The sequence below is a fragment of the Oncorhynchus nerka genome, linkage group LG17 (genome assembly GCF_034236695.1).
Source record: "Oncorhynchus nerka isolate Pitt River linkage group LG17, Oner_Uvic_2.0, whole genome shotgun sequence".
Classification (NCBI taxonomy): Eukaryota; Metazoa; Chordata; class Actinopteri; order Salmoniformes; family Salmonidae; genus Oncorhynchus; species Oncorhynchus nerka.
Window position 1 is genome coordinate 32,989,947 of NC_088412.1, and position 20,109 is coordinate 33,010,055.

At 43.6% G+C, this 20,109-nt stretch overlaps 1 protein-coding gene across 3 annotated transcripts; it reads right to left on the reverse strand.

The window, feature by feature from the left end:
- Positions 1–1,158: 1,158 nt before the first annotated feature.
- On the reverse strand, positions 1,159–19,973 carry LOC115145103 (F-box/LRR-repeat protein 5-like). Of its 3 annotated transcripts, XM_065003125.1 has the most exons (12): positions 19,818–19,973; positions 18,399–18,614; positions 16,620–16,715; positions 15,600–15,792; positions 14,967–15,149; positions 14,677–14,802; positions 8,236–8,384; positions 6,223–6,305; positions 5,417–6,106; positions 5,111–5,259; positions 3,992–4,117; positions 1,159–1,966 (listed from the first exon to the last, which is right to left on the reverse strand). In XM_065003125.1, the coding sequence occupies exons 1-12, from the start codon at positions 19,899–19,901 to the stop codon at positions 1,890–1,892; spliced, it is 2,172 nt and encodes a 723-aa protein (XP_064859197.1). In that variant the 5' UTR covers positions 19,902–19,973; the 3' UTR covers positions 1,159–1,889. The 3 variants fall into 3 exon arrangements, with proteins under 3 accessions (XP_064859197.1, XP_029542225.2, XP_064859198.1); XM_029686365.2 differs by lacking the exon at positions 3,992–4,117 and having other exon boundaries at positions 19,818–19,972; XM_065003126.1 differs by lacking the exons at positions 18,399–18,614; positions 19,818–19,973 and adding an exon at positions 16,925–17,626.
- Positions 19,974–20,109: the final 136 nt, after the last annotated feature.

The following is a 20,109-nucleotide window of genomic DNA, read 5'->3' on the forward strand; positions in this document are numbered from 1 at the left end:
CAGGTATTTTTACTGCTCTAATTATGTTGGTAACCAGTCTATAATAGCAATAAGGCACCTCGGAGGTCTGTTGGATATGGCTAATATACTACAGCTAAGAGCTGAATACAGGCACGCTGCGTTGCATCGTGATAAACAGCCCTTAGCCGTGGTATATTGGCAATTTACCACACCTCCCTGCCTTATTGCTTAATTATATGAAATACTACCATTGTTTGAATCCTCTAACACATACAGAAACACTTTTTTAAACCCAAGTTAATTTTATTGTTCTGCTTTTGAAATTGTACATCACCAATACGACTTCTCATGCAGATTGTTCGAACAGGCCATGTCTCCTGACAATGGATGTGTTATGTATAGCAATCACAGTGGGTTTCACAGAGTAGGACTACTTTTCAAATTGGCTCCATTTGGTCATTCTATATCTCAGATTGTTTTGTAACCCTCTGCCCTGGGAGTGCTTATGTGAATGTGGGTGAATTTCACAGTCCTTACCATTGATTCAGTGAAGATCAGTGACAAAGGGAAAATACTTAAGTAAATATTAAATCAGAACAATCAAATGTTTCCAGCCACAAAGGAAAAAGATAAGGAGCATTGTGAATGACATTTTAAAAGGTTGATAGAGATATTGCATAAGGGTATTACCTGCAGACAGAAACCACAATAACTCTTTATTCCTGAAATGCCTGTACCCATCTGACACAATTCTACCAGTGAACTGACCACCAGGGTGACCTATATATTTTTTAATAGCCCACTATCTTTTAAAAACTTACAATCAACAAAATAAAACCTAGACAATCAGGCTCCCATTGATTTTGTTATGTTAGAGCATAAGAACACAATTAGCCATGTCAAAATGCTTAGAATTGCAGGAAATTATTGTAACTGCAAAAATGTTGTTTCAGCTCCATCCCAAAATGTATAGAATTGCAAGATATTACCTTTAAACCTTCCTGCCAAAATAAATGTTTCACTCATTCTTTGGCCAGTGTATGTTTTTACACCGCTCAATGGTGGGACACCTGGGTCTCAAAGCAACACAAAAAAAAGGTGTTGGAACCCCTGATCTAACTTACATGGGTTGCCACTTGCCAGAATAAGAACCAGTCTTCACCATGAGTGGGCACACTACATGAAGGAACTCTTCAATAGCGTTACCATACAGTTGTTTTATTAATATACATAAATTGTTAAGAGGATCACAACCAATTTACCACTTTAAACTTTGTTGAATGTGTGTGGTCTCTGGTAGTGAAATGTGCAGCACCCTCAGATTCTTAACCGCCACTGACAAACCCCATTACGCTGCAACAGCATCTTCCACCGCGTGAATCACCACTATTTACAACAAAAATTAATATTTTAAAATGTCAGCTGTGTGTAATAATAAATCATTTAGTGGGTGCTTATTTTCCTATGAAGGGACCTCACATCACAACAGTGAATAATCTGATGTTTCTGACTACTCTATTTCCAATAAACCAAGTAAGACTACAGTAATCGCAAATTGGTGATCTAAAACAAGCAAGTAGGAGCAGAGAAGGTGGAACTAGTCAGAAACGACAGGATACCGGTTGTACAGAAACAAGTACTAGGTGCTCACGTATACCAAGTGGAAAACAAATCACCTTCTCAAAACCACAAAAACTAGGAACCAGAATATACATTTGCAGATACTTCATCCAACACCCATATTTTATTTTCTAAATTAGTGTTTCCAAGAAATACAGATATTCCTGACATTGCCAGTTCTCTACTTTTTTACTTAACATTTCATATAGAAACTATCTGAAGTGACAAAATACAATAAATGGCATGTTCCCAGGTGAGGATTAAAGTGCAGATGGGGGGGTTCATAGAAAGTAAGGTTAGGTCAAAGGTCACTCTCCAGAGCGGCAGCAGGCCCTGAAGCCACACTGCAGGTTCTGGCAGCCGCTGGCCGTATCAGCATGGGGACCTGCAGAGGGAGGCCACAGTCAGAACAGTCAATCACTCACTCATAGTACTGCTGTGCCCATTCGTTTTACCTTGCCGGTGCACCAGCTGGGCGGAGTTTGCACTTCAGGGACAATGGAATGGTCTCCAATTCCAGTGGCCTGGTCAAGTTCAAACCAATGCACCTATTAACTCCTCCCAAGTAGGACTACTGCCCACTCTTCCGACTGGTTTAGAAACGATCTCAAATGGTACTGTTTACACAATGTAGTTAAATATTAAGTTATGACACTCAACAGTAAATGTATTTCATCGACTAGCTACCTAAAGAAGGCCCACTTACCTTGCACCTCACAAGATCAGCAGGACTGTTACATAAGGAACTTACACTGGGAAATGTGCTGGGCAGCCAGGTGAGGTTAGGTATGATTGTTATAACAGAGGGTTATCGAATCACATTCATTACTAGTCTTGCTGGATAAGCCCCATAGAGAGATTCTTTAATCCTGCGACCAAATTCACATAGAAATGAGAGTTATATACACTACCGTTCAAACGTTTGGGGTCACTTAGAAATGTCCTTGTTTTGTCCATTAAAATAACATGAAATTGTATTTCTGATCAGTGTAGACATGGTTAATGTTGTAATGGCACGTTGTGTTAGCTAATCTAAGTATAATTTTAAAAAGGATAATTGATCATTAGAAAACCCTTTTGTAATTATATTAGCACAGCTGAAAACTGAAGCAATAAAATTGGCCTTCTTTAGACTAGTTGAGTATCAGCATTTATGGGTTTGATAACCGGCTCAAAATGGCCAGAAACATAATAACTTTCTTCTGAAACTTGTCAGTCTATTCTTGTTCTGAGAAATGAAGGCTATTCCATGTGAGATATTGGCAAGAAACTGTAGATCTCGTACAACTCTGTACAACTCTGTACTACTCCCTTCACAGAACAGCGCAAACTGGCTTTAACCAGAATAGAAAGAGTGGGAGGCCCCGGTGCACAACTGAGCAAGAGGACGAGTACATTAGGGTGTCTAGTTTGAGATGCCTCACAAGTCCTCAACTGGCAGCTTCATTAAATAGTACCCGCAAAACACTAGTCTCAACGTCAACAGTGAAGAGGCAACTCCGGGATGCTGGCCTTCTAGGCAGAGTTTCACTGTCCAGTGTATTATTTTGCCCATCTTAATCTTTTCTTTTTATTGTCCAGTCTGAGATATGGCTTTTTATCAACTCCGCCTAGAAGGCCAGCCTCCCGGAGTCACCCCGGATTTTTGCCCATTCTTCAAGGCAAAACTGCTCCAGCTCCTTCAAGTTGGATGGGTTCCGTTGGTGTACAGCAATCTTTAAGTCATACCACAGATTCTCAATTGGAATGAAGTCTGGGCTTTGACTAGGCCCACCACTCAATTGTTGCTTTAGCAGTATGATTAGGGTCATTGTCCTGCTGGAATGTGAACCTCCGTCCCAGTCTCAAATCTCTGAAAGACTGAAACAGGTTTCCCTCAAGAGTTTCCCTGTATTTAGCGGCATCCATCATTCCTTCAATTCTGACCAGTTTCCCAGTCCCTGCCGATGAAAAACATCCCCACAGCATGATACTGCCACCACCATGGTGTTCTCTGGGTGATGAGGGGTGTTGGGTTTGCGCCAGACATAGCGTTTCCCACAAGCCTTTTCGGTGAACACCAAACATGTTCGCTTATTTTTTTCTTTAAGCAATGGCTTTTTTCTGGCCACTCTTTCGTAAAGCCCAGCTCTGTGGAGTGTATGGCTTAAAATGGTCCTATGGACAGATACTCCAAACTCCGCTGTGGAACTTTGCAGCTCCTTCAGGGTTATCTTTGGTCTCTTTGATTAATGCCCTCCTTGCCTGGTCCGTAAGTTTTGGTGGGCAGCCCTCTCTTGGCAGGTTTGTTGTAGTGCCATATCCATTTTTTAATAATGGATTTAAATGGTGCTCCGTGGGATCTTCAAAGTTTCTGATATTTCTTTTAACCTAACCCTGATCTGTACTTCTCCACAACTTTGTCCCTGACCTGTTTGGAAAGCTCCTTGGTCTTCATGATGCCACTTGCTTGATGGTACCCCTTGCTTAGTGGTGTTGCAGACTCTGGGCCTTTCAGAACAGGTGTATACATACTGGTACACCAGCTTCAAAACAGCTGAAAACACAATATTTTCTGTTATTGAAAATATATTTCACAGCGGTTTAGATGGTAAAATGATTCTCTACACTATACATTGTTTTGTCACAAACTGAAATTAGACAAACTATTAGAATCTGAGCAACCAGGAAATGGCAGAGTGATTTCTGCATATTGCACCTTTAATACAATCCACAGCCAAAATTAAATGACCTGACATTACACGCAGGATAACAGAGGCAGCAAGCCAACTGCATCACCATCATATAGCATCATCTGGCATCAAACCATCTAACGCCTTGTTTCCCAAACTGTGGGTCGCAGCAGGGGTCCAGGTGGGTTGTGGAATTAATTTTTTTGTGCATAGCATTTTTATAGATTTGTTTAAATACAATTTCTTGAGGAAAAACATTTTCAGCGTAATTTCCAATAATCTTTCAGAATTTACAAATCAATTTCTTAAAATGTTGGATCGTTGTCCCTATACCGGGACAGTTGTTGCTAATGTGGATAGAATGACATAAGTAACAGCAAACTTTCCAGGAGATAGACATGTCTTATATGGGCAGAAAGCTTAAATTCCTGTTAATCTAACTGAACGGTCTAATATTCAGTAATCTTGCTCTGATTTGTCATCCTGAGGTGTTAAATTCTCCTACATTAATTTCACATTTCCACAAACTTCAAAGTGTTTCCTTTCAAATGGTATCAGGAATATGCATATCCTTGCTTCAGGTCCTAAGCTACAGTCAGTTAGATGTCATTTTAGACAGATATTGAAGAGAAAAAAAAGGGTGGAAGTACGTTGTTAAACGTTGTTGTGTCATTCCCAATCATTTTAAATGCATTGTGTCCACATGTGGTCGTTTTGTGTTTGTATTGTAAAATAAATTAAATTTAAAAAATGTATCAACTTGTGCATCACTCATATCCTTGTATGAATACGTTGCCTGATAAGAGGGTGTTTACCCACAGTTTTCCCTAACGTTGTGCGTTGTGTGTGTGCGTTACCGTTGATGTTGTCGCAGTAGTAGAAGTGTTCATCATTGAGGGCAGGACAGGCTGACACCAGCTCCTGTAGCCCAACCTCAGTGATGAGGAGACATCCAGACAGGTTCAGATGCTCCAGGAAAGGAAGACCTCCACGCTGAGACAGCGCCCTGAAACACACACACTTGGAGTATATAATACACAATCATTTGTACCTACTCACAGTCAATATCAATAACACAAAAAAAGATTTACACAATTTATCCACAGGTATAATACATGTATGTTTGTCGTTTCTTTGAAGAACATCATCCCAAGCAGTTTTACCTCAAACCCAGGTCTGTAACCCGATAACATCCAGAGAGGCTGAGGAATCTCAGCGAGCGTCGAGCGTCTGACTGATCAGTTCTGTTGTAAAGCTCCAGGCACCGCTGGCCCCCAGAGGAGCATTTAGTCCAAAACTCTGCCCCTGCACTGCCCCTGGTGGTGTAAGACAAACACTGCAGCCCTCCACAAGCCCTCAGGGCCATCTCACCAGTGCAGCAGGTTGAATGGCCACAGCAGGCCTCCCCAAGCCCATACTGCTGCTGCCAGTAGGAGGTGCTATAGCTTGTCCTGAGGCCCCGCCTCCTACTCCTCCTGCAGCAACATGAACCTCCTTTCTTCGTCGCCACAAAGCCTCGCCCCTCAGGGGTAGACACTCCCCCGCGGCGGTTCCACTCTGCTGCATCCTCGATGTCGGCCAGCTCCGAAGGGTCCAGGACCCAGACCCTGGAGGGGCTGCTGCACCGTGTCCCCGTACGCTGCTTGAAGATCAGGGCCTGCCTGCTGCCCCCCATCAAATGGAGGATCCGCTCGTCCAGCAGACTAATGGGAGGCGGGCTCTTCAGAAGCTTGGCTTGCCGGTCAGATCGTTTCTGAGAAATGGACAGCTTCTTCAGGGTGTGGTCAGTGATCTTCTCACAGCCGGATAGGTCCAGGTGCTCAAGAGATGGACATGCCCCCAGAGATGACCAACTGACAGAAAATAAGTGAAAATAAATCAAAACAATTAGGGAAGAAGAGAGACAAGTTCAATAGTTAATCATACCCTGTAGTCTTCAGCATAATTGGTCTGGCTATGAATGGCATACCTGTCAAAGGCGGAGTCTGTGACATCAGTCTGAGTGAGGTCCAGGTGGGTGAGATTAGGACAGAGACTAAGGATCTGACGCACCTGTGGCAGCAGGACACACATACAGCACCAGTTAAAGTTTGGACACACATACTTATTCAAGAGTTTGTTTATTTTTGACTATTTTCTAAATTGTAGAATAATAGTGAAGACATCAAAACTATGAAATGACACATATGGAATCATGTAGTAAACAAAAACAGTTATACAAATCAAAACATATGTTATATTTGAGATTCTTCAAAGTAGCCACCCTTTGCCTTGACAGCTTTGCACACTCTTGGCATTCTCTCAACCAGCTTCATGAGGACCTGGAATGCTTTTACAACTGTCTTGAAGGAGTACCCACATATGCAAAGAACTTGTTGGCTGCTTTTCATTCACTCTGCGGTCCAACTCATCCCAAACCATCTCAATTGGGTTGAGGTCAGAAGATTGTGGAGGCCAGGTCAAATGATAAATAATGGTTCAATTTTTTGTTTTTTAACTAGGTAAGTCAGATAAGAATAAATGAATATTTACAATGACAGCGTACCGGGGAACAGTGGGTTAACTGCCTTGTTCAGGGGCAGAACGACAGATTTCTTACCTTGTCAGTTCAGGGATTCGATCCAGCAACCTTTTGGTTAATGGCCCAACGTTCTAACCACTAGGCTACCTGCCTCCCCACCATGAATCTGATGAAGCACTCAATCACTCTCCTTTCTTGGTCAAATAGCCCTTATACAGCCTGGAAGTGTGTTTAAGGTAATTGTCCTGTTGAAGAACAAATGATGCTCCCACTAAGCACAAACCAGACGGGATGGCATATCGCTGCAGAATACTGTGGTAGCCATGCTGGTTAAGTGTGCATTGAATTCTAAATAAATCACAGAGTGTCAACAGCAAAGCACCCTCACACCACCTCCTCCATGCTTCATGGTGGGAACCACACATACTGAGATCATCCGTTCACCTACTCTGCATCTCACAAAGACAACGGTTGGAACCAAAAATCTCACATTTGGACTCATCAGACCAAAGGACAGATTTCCACCGGTCTAATGTCCATTGCTCGTGGTTCTTGGCCCAAGCAAGCCTCTTCTTATTATTGGTGTCCTTTAGTAGTGGTTTCTTTGTAGTAATTTGACGCAGTTCTCTCTGAACAGTTGATGTTGAGGTGTGTCTGTTACTTTAACTCTCCGAAACATTTATTTGGGCTGCAATCTGAGGTGCAGTGAATTGCCGATTTTTGAGGTGGTATCTGTAATGAATTTATCCTCTGCAGCAGAGGTAACTCTGAGTCTTCCTTTTCTGTGGTGGTCCTCATGAGAGCCAGTTTCATAATGCTTGATGGTTTTTGCTACTGCACTTGAAGGATTGACTGACCATGTCTTAAAGTAATGGACTGTCATTTCTCTTTGCTTATTTAAGCTGTTAAATATTTAAGCCATATTTAAGCCATTATATGAACCCGGTCTTTTACCAAATAGGGCTATCTTCTGCATACCACGCCTACCTTGTCACAACAACTGATTTGGTCAAATGCATTATGAAAGAAATTCCACAAATTAACTTAAGCCAGACTTATTAATTGAAATGCATTCCAGGTGACTACCTCATGAAGCTGGTTGAGAGAATGCCAAGAATCAAGGCAAATTGCAAATATAAAACATTTGTGTAACACTTTTTTGGTTACTACGTGATTCCATGTGTGTTATTTCATAGTTTTGATGTCTTCACTATTATTCTACAATGTAGAAAATAGTCAAAAAATAAAGAAAAATCCTGGAATGAGTAGGTGTCCAAATGTTTGACTGGTACTGTATACATATACAGATCATTAACCTACACTCTGCCATGTAGAGGCTAGTCGGTCTGAAACATCCTTCATTCACACGCCAGCTTCTCTCATTACTTAGAGAATAGGAAGCTTTGTATTAGTAGCACTGCTTCATTGGTGTTCTAGGCATATGATCATGAATATTCATACCATCTTACTGGAGACCGTAGAGCTGTAGGCCAGAACGATGGACCTGACAGAGGAACCCACAGCTGGCAGAAGGTTCTGGATCATTTCATTCAGTAGCTTCTTCTCCCTCTGAGCTGAGCTTATAGCCAATGAGTCTTCACAAGTCTCATCTAAACAAGGGAGAAAATGGGTACACCAGAGATGAGGTAATAGGACAAGACATCCAGAAAATCACCCTAACAGTTCATCCAAATCTGTAAACACTGTCACTTCAATCAAGCTATGAATTTTCCCTGGATCAATCCTTTAGATGTACTCCTGACAAACACATTAGACTGACTGGGGTTGACACCGTTAGGAGTCGAGGTCGACCTATTATGATTTTTCAACGCCGATACAGATTATTGGACGACCGAAAAAAGCTGATACCGATTAATCACATTTTTTAAAATATATTTGTAATAATGACAATTACAACAATACTGAATGAACACTTAGTTTAACTTATTATAATACATCAATAAAATCAATTTGGCCTCAAATAAATAATGAAACATGTTCAATTTGGTTTAAATAATGCAAAAACAAAGTGTTGGAGAAGAAAGTAAAAGTGCAATATGTGCCATGTAAACAAGCTAACTTTTAAGTTCCTTGCTCAGAATATGAGAACATATGAAAGCTGGTGGTTCCTTTAAACATGAGTCTTCAATATTCCCAGGTAAGAAGTTTTAGGTGTTATAGGAATTATAGGACTATTTCTCTCTATACCATTTGTATTTCACATACCTTTGACTATTGGATGTTCTTATAGGCACTATAGTATTGCCAGTGTAACAGTATAGCTTCCGCCCCTCTCCTCGCCCCAACCTGGACTCGAACCAGGAACACATCGACAACAGCCACCCTAGAAGCATCGTCACCCATCGCTCCACAAAAGCCACGGCCCTTGCAGAGAAAGGGGAACAACTACTTCAAGGTCTCAGAGTGAGTGATGTCACCGATTGAAACGCTATTAGCGCGCACCCCGCTAACTAGCCATTTCACATCGGTTACACCAGCCTAATCACGGGAGTTGATAGGCTTGAAGTCATAAACAGCTCAATGCTTGAAGCACAGCGAAGAGCTGCTGGCAAACGCACGAAAGTGCTGTTTGAATGAATGCTTAAGAGCCTGCTGCTGCCTACCATCGCTCAGTCAGACTACTCTGTCAAATATCAAATCATAGACTTAATTATAACATAATAACACACAGAAATACGAGCCTCAGGTCATTAATATGGTCCAGAAACTATCATTTCAAAAAACAAAATGTTTATTCTTTCAGTGAAATACGGAACCGTTCCATATTTTATCTAACGGGTGGCATCCCTAAGTCTAAATATTGCTGTTACATTGTACAACCTTCAATGTTATGTCATAATTATGTACAATTCTGGCAAATTAATTGTGGTCTTTGTTAGGAATAAATGGATTTCACACAGTTCGCAACGAGCCAGGTGGCCCAAACTGCTGCATATACCCTGACTGCTTGCACGGAAAGCAAGAGAAGCGACACAATTTCCATAGTTATAAGAAATTAATGTTAGCAAGCAATATTAACTAAATATGCAAGATTAAAAATACATACTTGTGTATTGATTTTAAAGAAAGGCATTGATGTTTATGGTCAGGTACATTGGTGCAACAACAGTGCTTTTTTAGCGAATGTGCTTGTTAAATCATCACCCGTTTGTCGAAGTAGGCTGTGATTCAATGAGAAACTAACAGGCACTGCATCGATTATATGCAACGCAGGACACGCTAGATAAACTAGTAATATCATCAACCATGTTTAGTTAACTACTGATTATGTTAAGATTGATCGTTTTTTTAAATAAGATAAGTTTAATGCCAACTAGCAACTTACCTTGGCTTCTTGATGCCCTCACGTAACAGCTAGTCAAGCCTGCCATGCAGGCTCCTCGAGGAGTGCAATGTAAGGCAGGTGGTTAGAGCATTGGACTAGTAACCGGAAGGTTGCAAAAACGAATCCCCGAGCTGACAAGGTAAAAATCGTTCTGCCCCTGAACAAGGCAGTTAACCCACCGTTCCTAGGCCGTCTTTGAAAATAAGAATGTGTTCTTAACACATTCTTAACACACACCCCGTTACTTCCGGGTTGGAGCGAGCGGTCGCATCTGCACTCGGTCCGCAGGTAGTATTACATTTCATTACATTTCATTATAGTACAACGGTTTGATTTGTCTAATCTTAGCAATTTCTTCTTAGCTAGCTACATAGCCGTCTTTGTATCATAGATAATTGCGTAATTATCGTATTTCGTCGTCCTAACGCAGTCTACACTGCCCCGCAGCTAGCTAACGTCCACCGTTAGCTAGTCTACCGTCTACCGATTAGCAGCACAACTATTACACTCAACTGAACGACTTGATTAGTGTAGTGTTAGCTAGCTACATAGTTGTCTTTGCTGTCTTCGTATCCAAGATAATTGTGTAGCTTAGAGTGTGTAGTTTTAGAGTGATTATCTTAATTTACCGAGGTTAGCTAGCCAGCTATTTGTCGTCCTTAACGTAGGAGACACTGCAACCGAATTGAACTTCCTCACTCAACAACCCGGTCGCATTTCGCTTCACAGGTAGTATCACATTTTTCATTTCATTTCATTACAGTACAACGGCTTGATTTGTTTGATCGTAGCTAGCTACATAGCTAGCTACATAGCCGTCTTTGTATCAAAGATAATTGTGTAGTCTTGAGCGATTTCCTAGGTTAGCTAGCCAGCTATTGACGTTCTTTTACGCAACGTAACGTAATCAACACTGCTAGCTAGCCAGCTAGCCCCGAATAGCAGCACAGTAGCACAGTAGAAACTATTACACTCAACGGAACGACTTGATTAGTGTAGTGTCAACAACGCAGACACTGCCAGCTAGCCTACATAGTCAACAACGCAGCCTCTGCCAGCTAGCCTACTTCAGCAGTACTGTATCATTTTAATCATTTTTTCAATAAGATTCTTGCTACGTAAGCTTAACTTTCTGAACACTCGAGACGTGTAGTCCACTTGTCATTCAATCTCCTTTGCATTAGCGTAGCCTCTTGTGTAGCCTGTCAACTATGTGTCTGTCTATCCCTGTTCTCTCCTCTCTGCACAGACCATACAAACGCTCCACACCGCGTGGCCGCGGCCACCCTAATCTGGTGGTCCCAGCGCGCACGACCCACGTGGAGTTCCAGGTCTCCGGTAGCCTCTGGAACTGCCGATCTGCGGCCAACAAGGCAGAGTTCATCTCAGCCTATGCCTCCCTCCAGTCCCTCGACTTCTTGGCACTGACGGAAACATGGATCACCACAGACAACACTGCTACTCCTACTGCTCTCTCTTCGTCCGCCCACGTGTTCTCGCACACCCCGAGAGCTTCTGGTCAGCGGGGTGGTGGCACCGGGATCCTCATCTCTCCCAAGTGGTCATTCTCTCTTTCTCCCCTTTACCCATCTGTCTATCGCCTCCTTTGAATTCCATGCTGTCACAGTTACCAGCCCTTTCAAGCTTAACATCCTTATCATTTATCGCCCTCCAGGTTCCCTCGGAGAGTTCATCAATGAGCTTGATGCCTTGATAAGCTCCTTTCCTGAGGACGGCTCACCTCTCACAGTTCTGGGCGACTTTAACCTCCCCACGTCTACCTTTGACTCATTCCTCTCTGCCTCCTTCCTTCCACTCCTCTCCTCTTTTGACCTCACCCTCTCACCTTCCCCCCCTACTCACAAGGCAGGAAATACGCTCGACCTCATCTTTACTAGATGCTGTTCTTCCACTAACCTTATTGCAACTCCCCTCCAAGTCTCCGACCACTACCTTGTATCCTTTTCCCTCTCGCTCTCATCCAACACTTCCCACACTGCCCCTACTCGGATGGTATCGCGCCGTCCCAACCTTCGCTCTCTCTCCCCCGCTACTCTCTCCTCTTCCATCCTATCATCTCTTCCCTCTGCTCAAACCTTCTCCAACCTATCTCCTGATTCTGCCTCCTCAACCCTCCTCTCCTCCCTTTCTGCATCCTGACTCTCTATGTCCCCTATCCTCCAGGCCGGCTCGGTCCTCCCCTCCCGCTCCGTGGCTCGACGACTCATTGCGAGCTCACAGAACAGGGCTCCGGGCAGCCGAGCGGAAATGGAGGAAAACTCGCCTCCCTGCGGACCTGACATCCTTTCACTCCCTCCTCTCTACATTTTCCTCTTCTCTCTCTGCTGCTAAAGCCACTTTCTACCACTCTAAATTCCAAGCATCTGCCTCTAACCCTAGGAAGCTCTTTGCAACCTTCTCCTCCCTCCTGAATCCTCCTCCCCCTCCCCCCTCCTCCCTCTTTGCAGATGACTTCGTCAACCATTTTGAAAAGAAGGTCGACGACATCCGATCCTCGTTTGCTAAGTCAAACGACACCGCTGGTTCTGCTCACACTGCCCTACCCTGTGCTCTGACCTCTTTCTCCCCTCTCTCTCCAGATGAAATCTCGCGTCTTGTGACGGCCGGCCGCCCAACAACCTGCCCGCTTGACCCTATCCCCTCCTCTCTTCTCCAGACCATTTCCGGAGACCTTCTCCCTTACCTCACCTCGCTCATCAACTCATCCCTGACCGCTGGCTACGTCCCTTCCGTCTTCAAGAGAGCGAGAGTTGCACCCCTTCTGAAAAAACCTACACTCGATCCCTCCGATGTCAACAACTACAGACCAGTATCCCTTCTTTCTTTTCTCTCCAAAACTCTTGAACGTGCCGTCCTTGGCCAGCTCTCCCGCTATCTCTCAGAATGACCTTCTTGATCCAAATCAGTCAGGTTTCAAGACTAGTCATTCAACTGAGACTGCTCTTCTCTGTATCACGGAGGCGCTCCGCACTGCTAAAGCTAACTCTCTCTCCTCTGCTCTCATCCTTCTAGACCTATCGGCTGCCTTCGATACTGTGAACCATCAGATCCTCCTCTCCACCCTCTCCGAGTTGGGCATCTCCCGGCGCGGCCCACGCTTGGATTGCGTCCTACCTGACAGGTCGCTCCTACCAGGTGGCGTGGCGAGAATCCGTCTCCACACCACGTGCTCTCACCACTGGTGTCCCCCAGGGCTCTGTTCTAGGCCCTCTCCTATTCTCGCTATACACCAAGTCACTTGGCTCTGTCATAACTTCACATGGTCTCTCCTATCATTGCTATGCAGACGACACACAATTAATCTTCTCCTTTCCCCCTCTGATGACCAGGTGGCGAATCGCATCTCTGCATGTCTGGCAGACATATCAGTGTGGATGACGGATCACCACCTCAAGCTGAACCTCGGCAAGACGGAGCTGCTCTTCCTCCCGGGAAGGACTGCCCGTTCCATGATCTCGCCATCACGGTTGACAACTCCATTGTGTCCTCCTCCCAGAGCGCTAAGAACCTTGGCGTGATCCTGGACAACACCCTGTCGTTCTCAACTAACATCAAGGCGGTGGCCCGTTCCTGTAGGTTCATGCTCTACAACATCCGCAGAGTACGACCCTGCCTCACACAGGAAGCGGCACAGGTCCTAATCCAGGCACTTGTCATCTCCCGTCTGGATTACTGCAACTCGCTGTTGGCTGGGCTCCCGGCCTGTGCCATTAAACCCCTACAACTCATCCAGAACGCCGCAGCCCGTCTGGTGTTCAACCTTCCCAAGTTCTCTCACGTCACCCCGCTCCTCCGCTCTCTCCACTGGCTTCCAGTTGAAGCTCGCATCCGCTACAAGACCATGGTGCTTGCCTACGGAGCTGTGAGGGAACGGCACCTCAGTACCTCCAGGCTCTGATCAGGCCCTACACCCAAACAAGGGCACTGCGTTCATCCACCTCTGGCCTGCTCGCCTCCCTACCACTGAGGAAGTCCAGTTCCCGCTCAGCCCAGTCAAAACTGTTCGCTGCTCTGGCCCCCCAATGGTGGAACAAACTCCCTCACGACGCCAGGACAGCGGAGTCAATCACCACCTTCCGGAGACACCTGAAACCCCACCTCTTTAAGGAATACCTAGGATAGGATGAAGTAATCCCTCTTCCCCCCCCCCCCTTAAAAGATTTAGATGCACTACTGTTCCACTGGATGTCATAAGGTGAATGCACCAATTTGTAAGTCGCTCTGGATAAGAGCGTCTGCTAAATGACTTAAATGTAATGTAAATGTAACTGACTTGTCTAGTTAAATAAAGGTGTAAAAAAGTATTATATATAATGTCATTTATTTATGTATTTTTTTTTTATTCTTATTTTTTTTATTTTTATTCTTATTATTTATTTGTATTAATATATATATATATTATTTTTTTTTATATATTTTTTAAATAAATCGGCCACTCTGTGTCCAAAAATACAGATTGTTATGAAATCGGCCCTAATTAATCGGCCATTCCGATTATTCGGTCGACCTCTAGTTACGAGGCTGAAAGAGCTCACCAGACTCATCCACATCTGCATCCTCATCCCACTCCTGGTAGGCCTTGCCCTCATCCTGCAGACTCTTCACCCACTCCTCATCCGGTTCCTGATTCAGATCAGCTGGGGGGCCACGATAGTGATCCCCTGGGAAACAGACAGATGGCACTGTCTTATTTCTTATCAGTGTCTTATTTCTTTAAGGGGAAAAACAAGTGTCAAAATATTTTATTGACAGCTTTTACAGTGTTACCTGCTTCACCATCAGTGAGGAAAAAAAGTATAAAAGGTCAACACTGATATCTCCGTACCTCTGGCCCAGCGTACAGGGTAGAGGTGCCTCCACAGAGAGCCGGTCTTGGCCAGGTCGGACCAGGCTGAGGACACCTGGCCACAGTGACACAGGTCCTCAGGACCCAGGTAGCGGAACAGATGCAGCAGGATCTCTGTAGGTAGCTGGGAGATGTGGGTGGAGCACAGCTCTTTCTCTAGTTCTGAGGATTGATAACCATAGTCAGTGTAGTGTACAACATATGCTGAACTCAAGTGCTAATGAAAGGTTACTTAAGTAATGCTTCTCTACAGTTCGGGGTAAAAAGACCTAAGAATAATTGCTAGACCACAGCAACAGAAGTGTGGTTCAGCCGTCTGTAGAAATGTTTTTGGTAAGCATTAAAGCCACACCTCGACAAACATTTGGTTCTGGGAAATTTGGCCAACTAATTTCCTAATGTACTGACCACATCCTCCAACATAGCGTAGTTATGACTACGTTCAAGTTGAGAAGTGTGTTGCTGAAGGAGATATTAGGTAAAGGGATTGCATGGTGATAGATGTCATATGGAGGAGGCTGTGTATGCTGGGGAGAATACAGGTGAATCATAGCCGTCACCAAGATGTAGGTGTGCACTCGAGAGAAGGCAATAAAGGGGTCTGTGGCTCACCGTCAGTCTTCTCGTGGTCAGCATACTTGAAGGCCTTGTGCAGCTCCTCTGCCTGGCTCCACAGACTGAGCCCCTTCAGCACTTCTGCTGCACAGTCCCATCGCTGCTGGCTACAGTGCTGTGCCATCACCTGCTTCTTGAGGTCTTTCAGCTCCTCATAGGTGAAGTACTGCATCAGCATGGGCTGGAACACCTGGAATAGACCCCATTACATAACACATATAAAGCAATCAATTATTATGAGCTAGACAGAAAGACCAAGAGTTATGATATGGAGGGGAAGGTTACTGCTAGGACACATGCGTTTTGTCTATCCAGATTACACTTCCACACACTCCATTCCCCCAGGAGGCAGCAGCAACCTTGTCCAGATGCTGAGTCTGGTTGATTTGCACATCATGTGCTGACAATTAGGGTGATCGCCAGTCATTGTCCCAGTTTACAAGCCTTGAGGCTGCTGGATTTGTTTGGCAGCCATGAGGCTTTTCATTTGATTTTGAGTCTAGTTTGGGCATGCCTGTTTGTAAGTTTCTGTTTTGTACATTACTATCTGAACAACTAATACACCGCTTGTGCTCGCCGACCCAAAGGAGTCAAGACAGAGCTGGGCACATACTCTTGTTTCTCACAAATGCACACATTAATTCAGGTTACAGACCATGTAACTAGGCCTAGGACCACTAAAAGTGAGTGCAACAATATCCGTAGGCTAGTTATGCGTTTTGTGACAGTACCCATTCATGGACAGAACACTATATAACAAACATGTATTAATAATTGGTAACACTTTATTTGGATAGTCCATCTAGTAACCGTAACCTTTATCTTAAACTTAGCCCTTATTCTAACCCTAACCTTAGCAAGCAGTTGCTTATCAACAGATCATTTTTTGATAGTATGACCATATGTAGAGGATCAACAAATGGACTATCCAAATAAAGTGTGACCTAATCATTTACAGTGAGTCCTACATCCGAATACCTCAACTTAATTATTACAATTTACATTATTTAATCATACCTCTTCCTCCTCCTTCATGTGGGGTAAGAAGTCCTGTGTGAATGCCTCCAGTCGCTGTTTCAGTTGCCGGGCATAGTTCAGCTGCTCATACTCGCTCTGCAATTATATGGTAATCATGACATCATACACGACTGACTGTCATTCACTCCATTTAAATAAATGCCATCAATCCTCAGCTTCGGTCAGATCCAACCACACAATCGTAACAGTCAAACACTAAAGAGTGAACAGACCAATAAAATACTCTAACAAATACTTTCACTTGTAGGATAAGAAAATGATTAACAGGCGAAACTGAAAAATACCATCAGTAACTTTTTTCATCCAATATTCCATTGATGAATCTGCAGAGACTTAACCAAAAATGATTATAATTGCATTTACAAACAATTAAACAAAGTCTTGTTTATCTGGAGCTGAAATTAAAACATTTCCTGTCCTGGTTGAAGACCAAGTACAGATTACCAAATTCTGCTCTTACAAAGGAAATTCCACCGTTTAGTAAGAGCAGATTATGATTGGGACAGACTCAGAACAGATGTTAAAATGTACACCATTGCGCCATTCAGGACAGGCCATTTCTTGTTTGTACATGGCTACAACATTTGTCTCCAAAAGCTCCGGAAACAGGTTACAGGAACAATTCTGCCTGGAACCAAAATAGGCCAGCAGTCTCGCTCTCTCAAAACAGCTTGTGGGGTCTATAAAAGGAGTGTCCCTGTAATGTTCATAGGCCCAGTAAAACGACTAACCAAAATCTAAAACTGGCATTTTGCAGGTCAGGAAAGTCCATATAGGCGTTTCTAACATAATGCCAAGAATTGAACAGATTCCCTTTTAAGGAATTGAGGCATAATTATTATTGTTCAATAATGTGTTGTGTTTAAAAACACCGGTTTCACTAAAAAAGGTAGACAGAAAGGAAACCTAGCTGAGGAACGCTCAACTCCATTGTCTTATATCGAGGAGATGAGTTTGGATATCTGTTCACGGGATTTGCTATCAACATATTTGAGCCACCATCAGTCGATTCTTGTAAAAATGTAAATTCTGAAAACACTTACCTGTACCTATGTTTGTCCAGTACAACTGCAGTCCTTCCGCGGGGTGCTGAAATTCATACTTTTAATTCAACTTTAGCGACTACAACCACCGACTATTTCCTTGTTGCTCGTACTATGTAAGCTGAGATGCAATTGGGTCTGTGCTATCCGGAATCCTTGGGACGTCCCTACCCCATTTAAGTTTTAAATGGTTAAGGTTAGGGGTTCAAGTTAGAGTTTAGGGTTGGGACATCCCAAGGATCCCGGATAGTAAGGACCAAATTGCATCTCAGCTTACGTCGTGCAAGCAACGAGGAAAAGGTGGGTGGTTGTATTCGCTAAACGGAAGGACTGTAGCTGTACAGTACAAACAAAGGTACAGGTAAGTGTTTTCAGAATTGACATTTTTACAAGACTCGACTGATGGTGACTCAATAATGTTGCTAGTAAATCCCGCAACCAGTTATCAAAATTAAACTCTGCCTCGATATAAGAGAACAGTGTTGAGCGTTTCTCAGTTACAGGAAACCAAGAACTTCCTTATCGAACAACGTGTTGTTGTTAAAATGACATGTCTGAAGGATGAATCACTACAGGGATAGGCTATCATTTCAGTGCAGACATGACTCAGTGACACACAACACAAAGCCCAAGGAGCAAGAGGGATCATTTGTGAGTCTTGTCATAAATGTTATGTTGGTGGCAGTACTTTTGCTGATATCATTAGTGGAGTCACCTTAACGCTTTTCAGTCCTTTCTCAAACAGGGACAACATCTCTGAGAGCTTGTTATCGGAGTGCACATTATACACAGTGCAGCTGCGCTGTTGCAACAGGCCAATGATATACTCGTTTTCAATCTGTTCGTGCATCTTGAACTCCTTGAAGGTGGCACACAGTGACTGAAGAAATGAGCGGAAGTCATTGTTGTTGGAGAAGTTGGTCTGTGACAGCTGTGGTATAAAGGAAATAAAGAACACGTCAAAGTTTCTCAGATAGTAATAGCAGACCTGCACACAACCATAGCAACAGAACTGTGGACATGCCTGTATGAGTGGAACTAAGCCTCATTATTAACGTGACCTTAGTTATGCTCCCTCTAATTCTTCGATTTCTCTCAGCGGACCTGAGCCCTAGGACCACGTGTCTCCTGGCTGTCCCCAGTCCGCATGGTCATACTCTGATCCAGTATCTGCTGTTCTGCCTGCGACAATGGAACCCTAACATGTTCACTGGATGTGCTAACTTGTACCGGACTTGTTGCTCTCTCCCTCTCCACCACATTTGCTGTCTCGACCTCTAAATGCTTGGCTATGAAAAGCCAACTGACATTTACTCATGATTTGCTGACATGTTGCACCCTCTATAACCACTGATTATTATTTGACGTCTTAAAGAACGATCTGGATCTGTACACTTATAACCTCCACACAGCACAGCCAGAAGAGGACTGGTCACCCCTTATATCCTGGTTCCTCTAGTTTTCTTCCTAGGTTCCTGCCTTTCTAGGGAGTTTTTCCCAAGCCAGCGTGCTTCTATATTTGCATTGCTTGCTTGATTACTCTTTGGGGGTTTAGGCTGGGTTTCTGTATAAGCACTTTGTGAGATCTGATGGTGTAAAGGGCTTTATAAAAACATTTGATTGATTAATGCCCGAAGAACCGTTCATTCCGCTGTTCATTGCTTGGACGGACACAAAGTAGCTTGCTAGCTAAGTCATGCATGAATTGTATTGTGTTTTGCTCATGCCATGTTATGACGTTAGGTAACGGGAAAACAGTATTAACTAGCTAGCCACACTGTAATGATTTAGCTAGCTAACTAAGATATCGTGTTGCATAACAACAGGGTTAGCAAACTTCAGACTCGTCTTCGGCAGCCACGTAACTAGCTAGAACTAAAGTGTTTGTTACCTACTAAATAGCCAAGTTAGCTACACTAGTTATCCTGTCATTACCTAGCTAGGTCAGCTTGCTAAGAAACTGGTTGAAACCTTTCCCAACTAGCCAGCGACTGACATACTGTAGCTAACTACTATGCCAAAAACACACCCATTTCTCTGACCAGCTAACGTTGGCTAGCTAAACCACTGCGTTAGCAGCAGACGATAGCTAGCTTTTTGAGCAAATTCTCAATTCATATTCCTCCATACACACCTTCTCGCAGTAAAGTCCTACCAACTGTTTCATTCGCCAATGTGGACCAGTAAAAACATCCACCTCGTCGGGAAAAGGTGCCATCTTCACTCCATAAAAACTAGTCAGCACTGACTAGCTAACTGGTTATCTTAGCATTGGTGAAGTCAGAATGGGCATGCGCACTCCACTGTCATGTGACATATTCGGTGGAATTAGGAATTAGAATACTACACTGAACAAAAATCTAAACACAACATGTAAAGGTGTTTGTTCCATGTTTCATGAGCTGAAATAAAATATCCCAGAAATG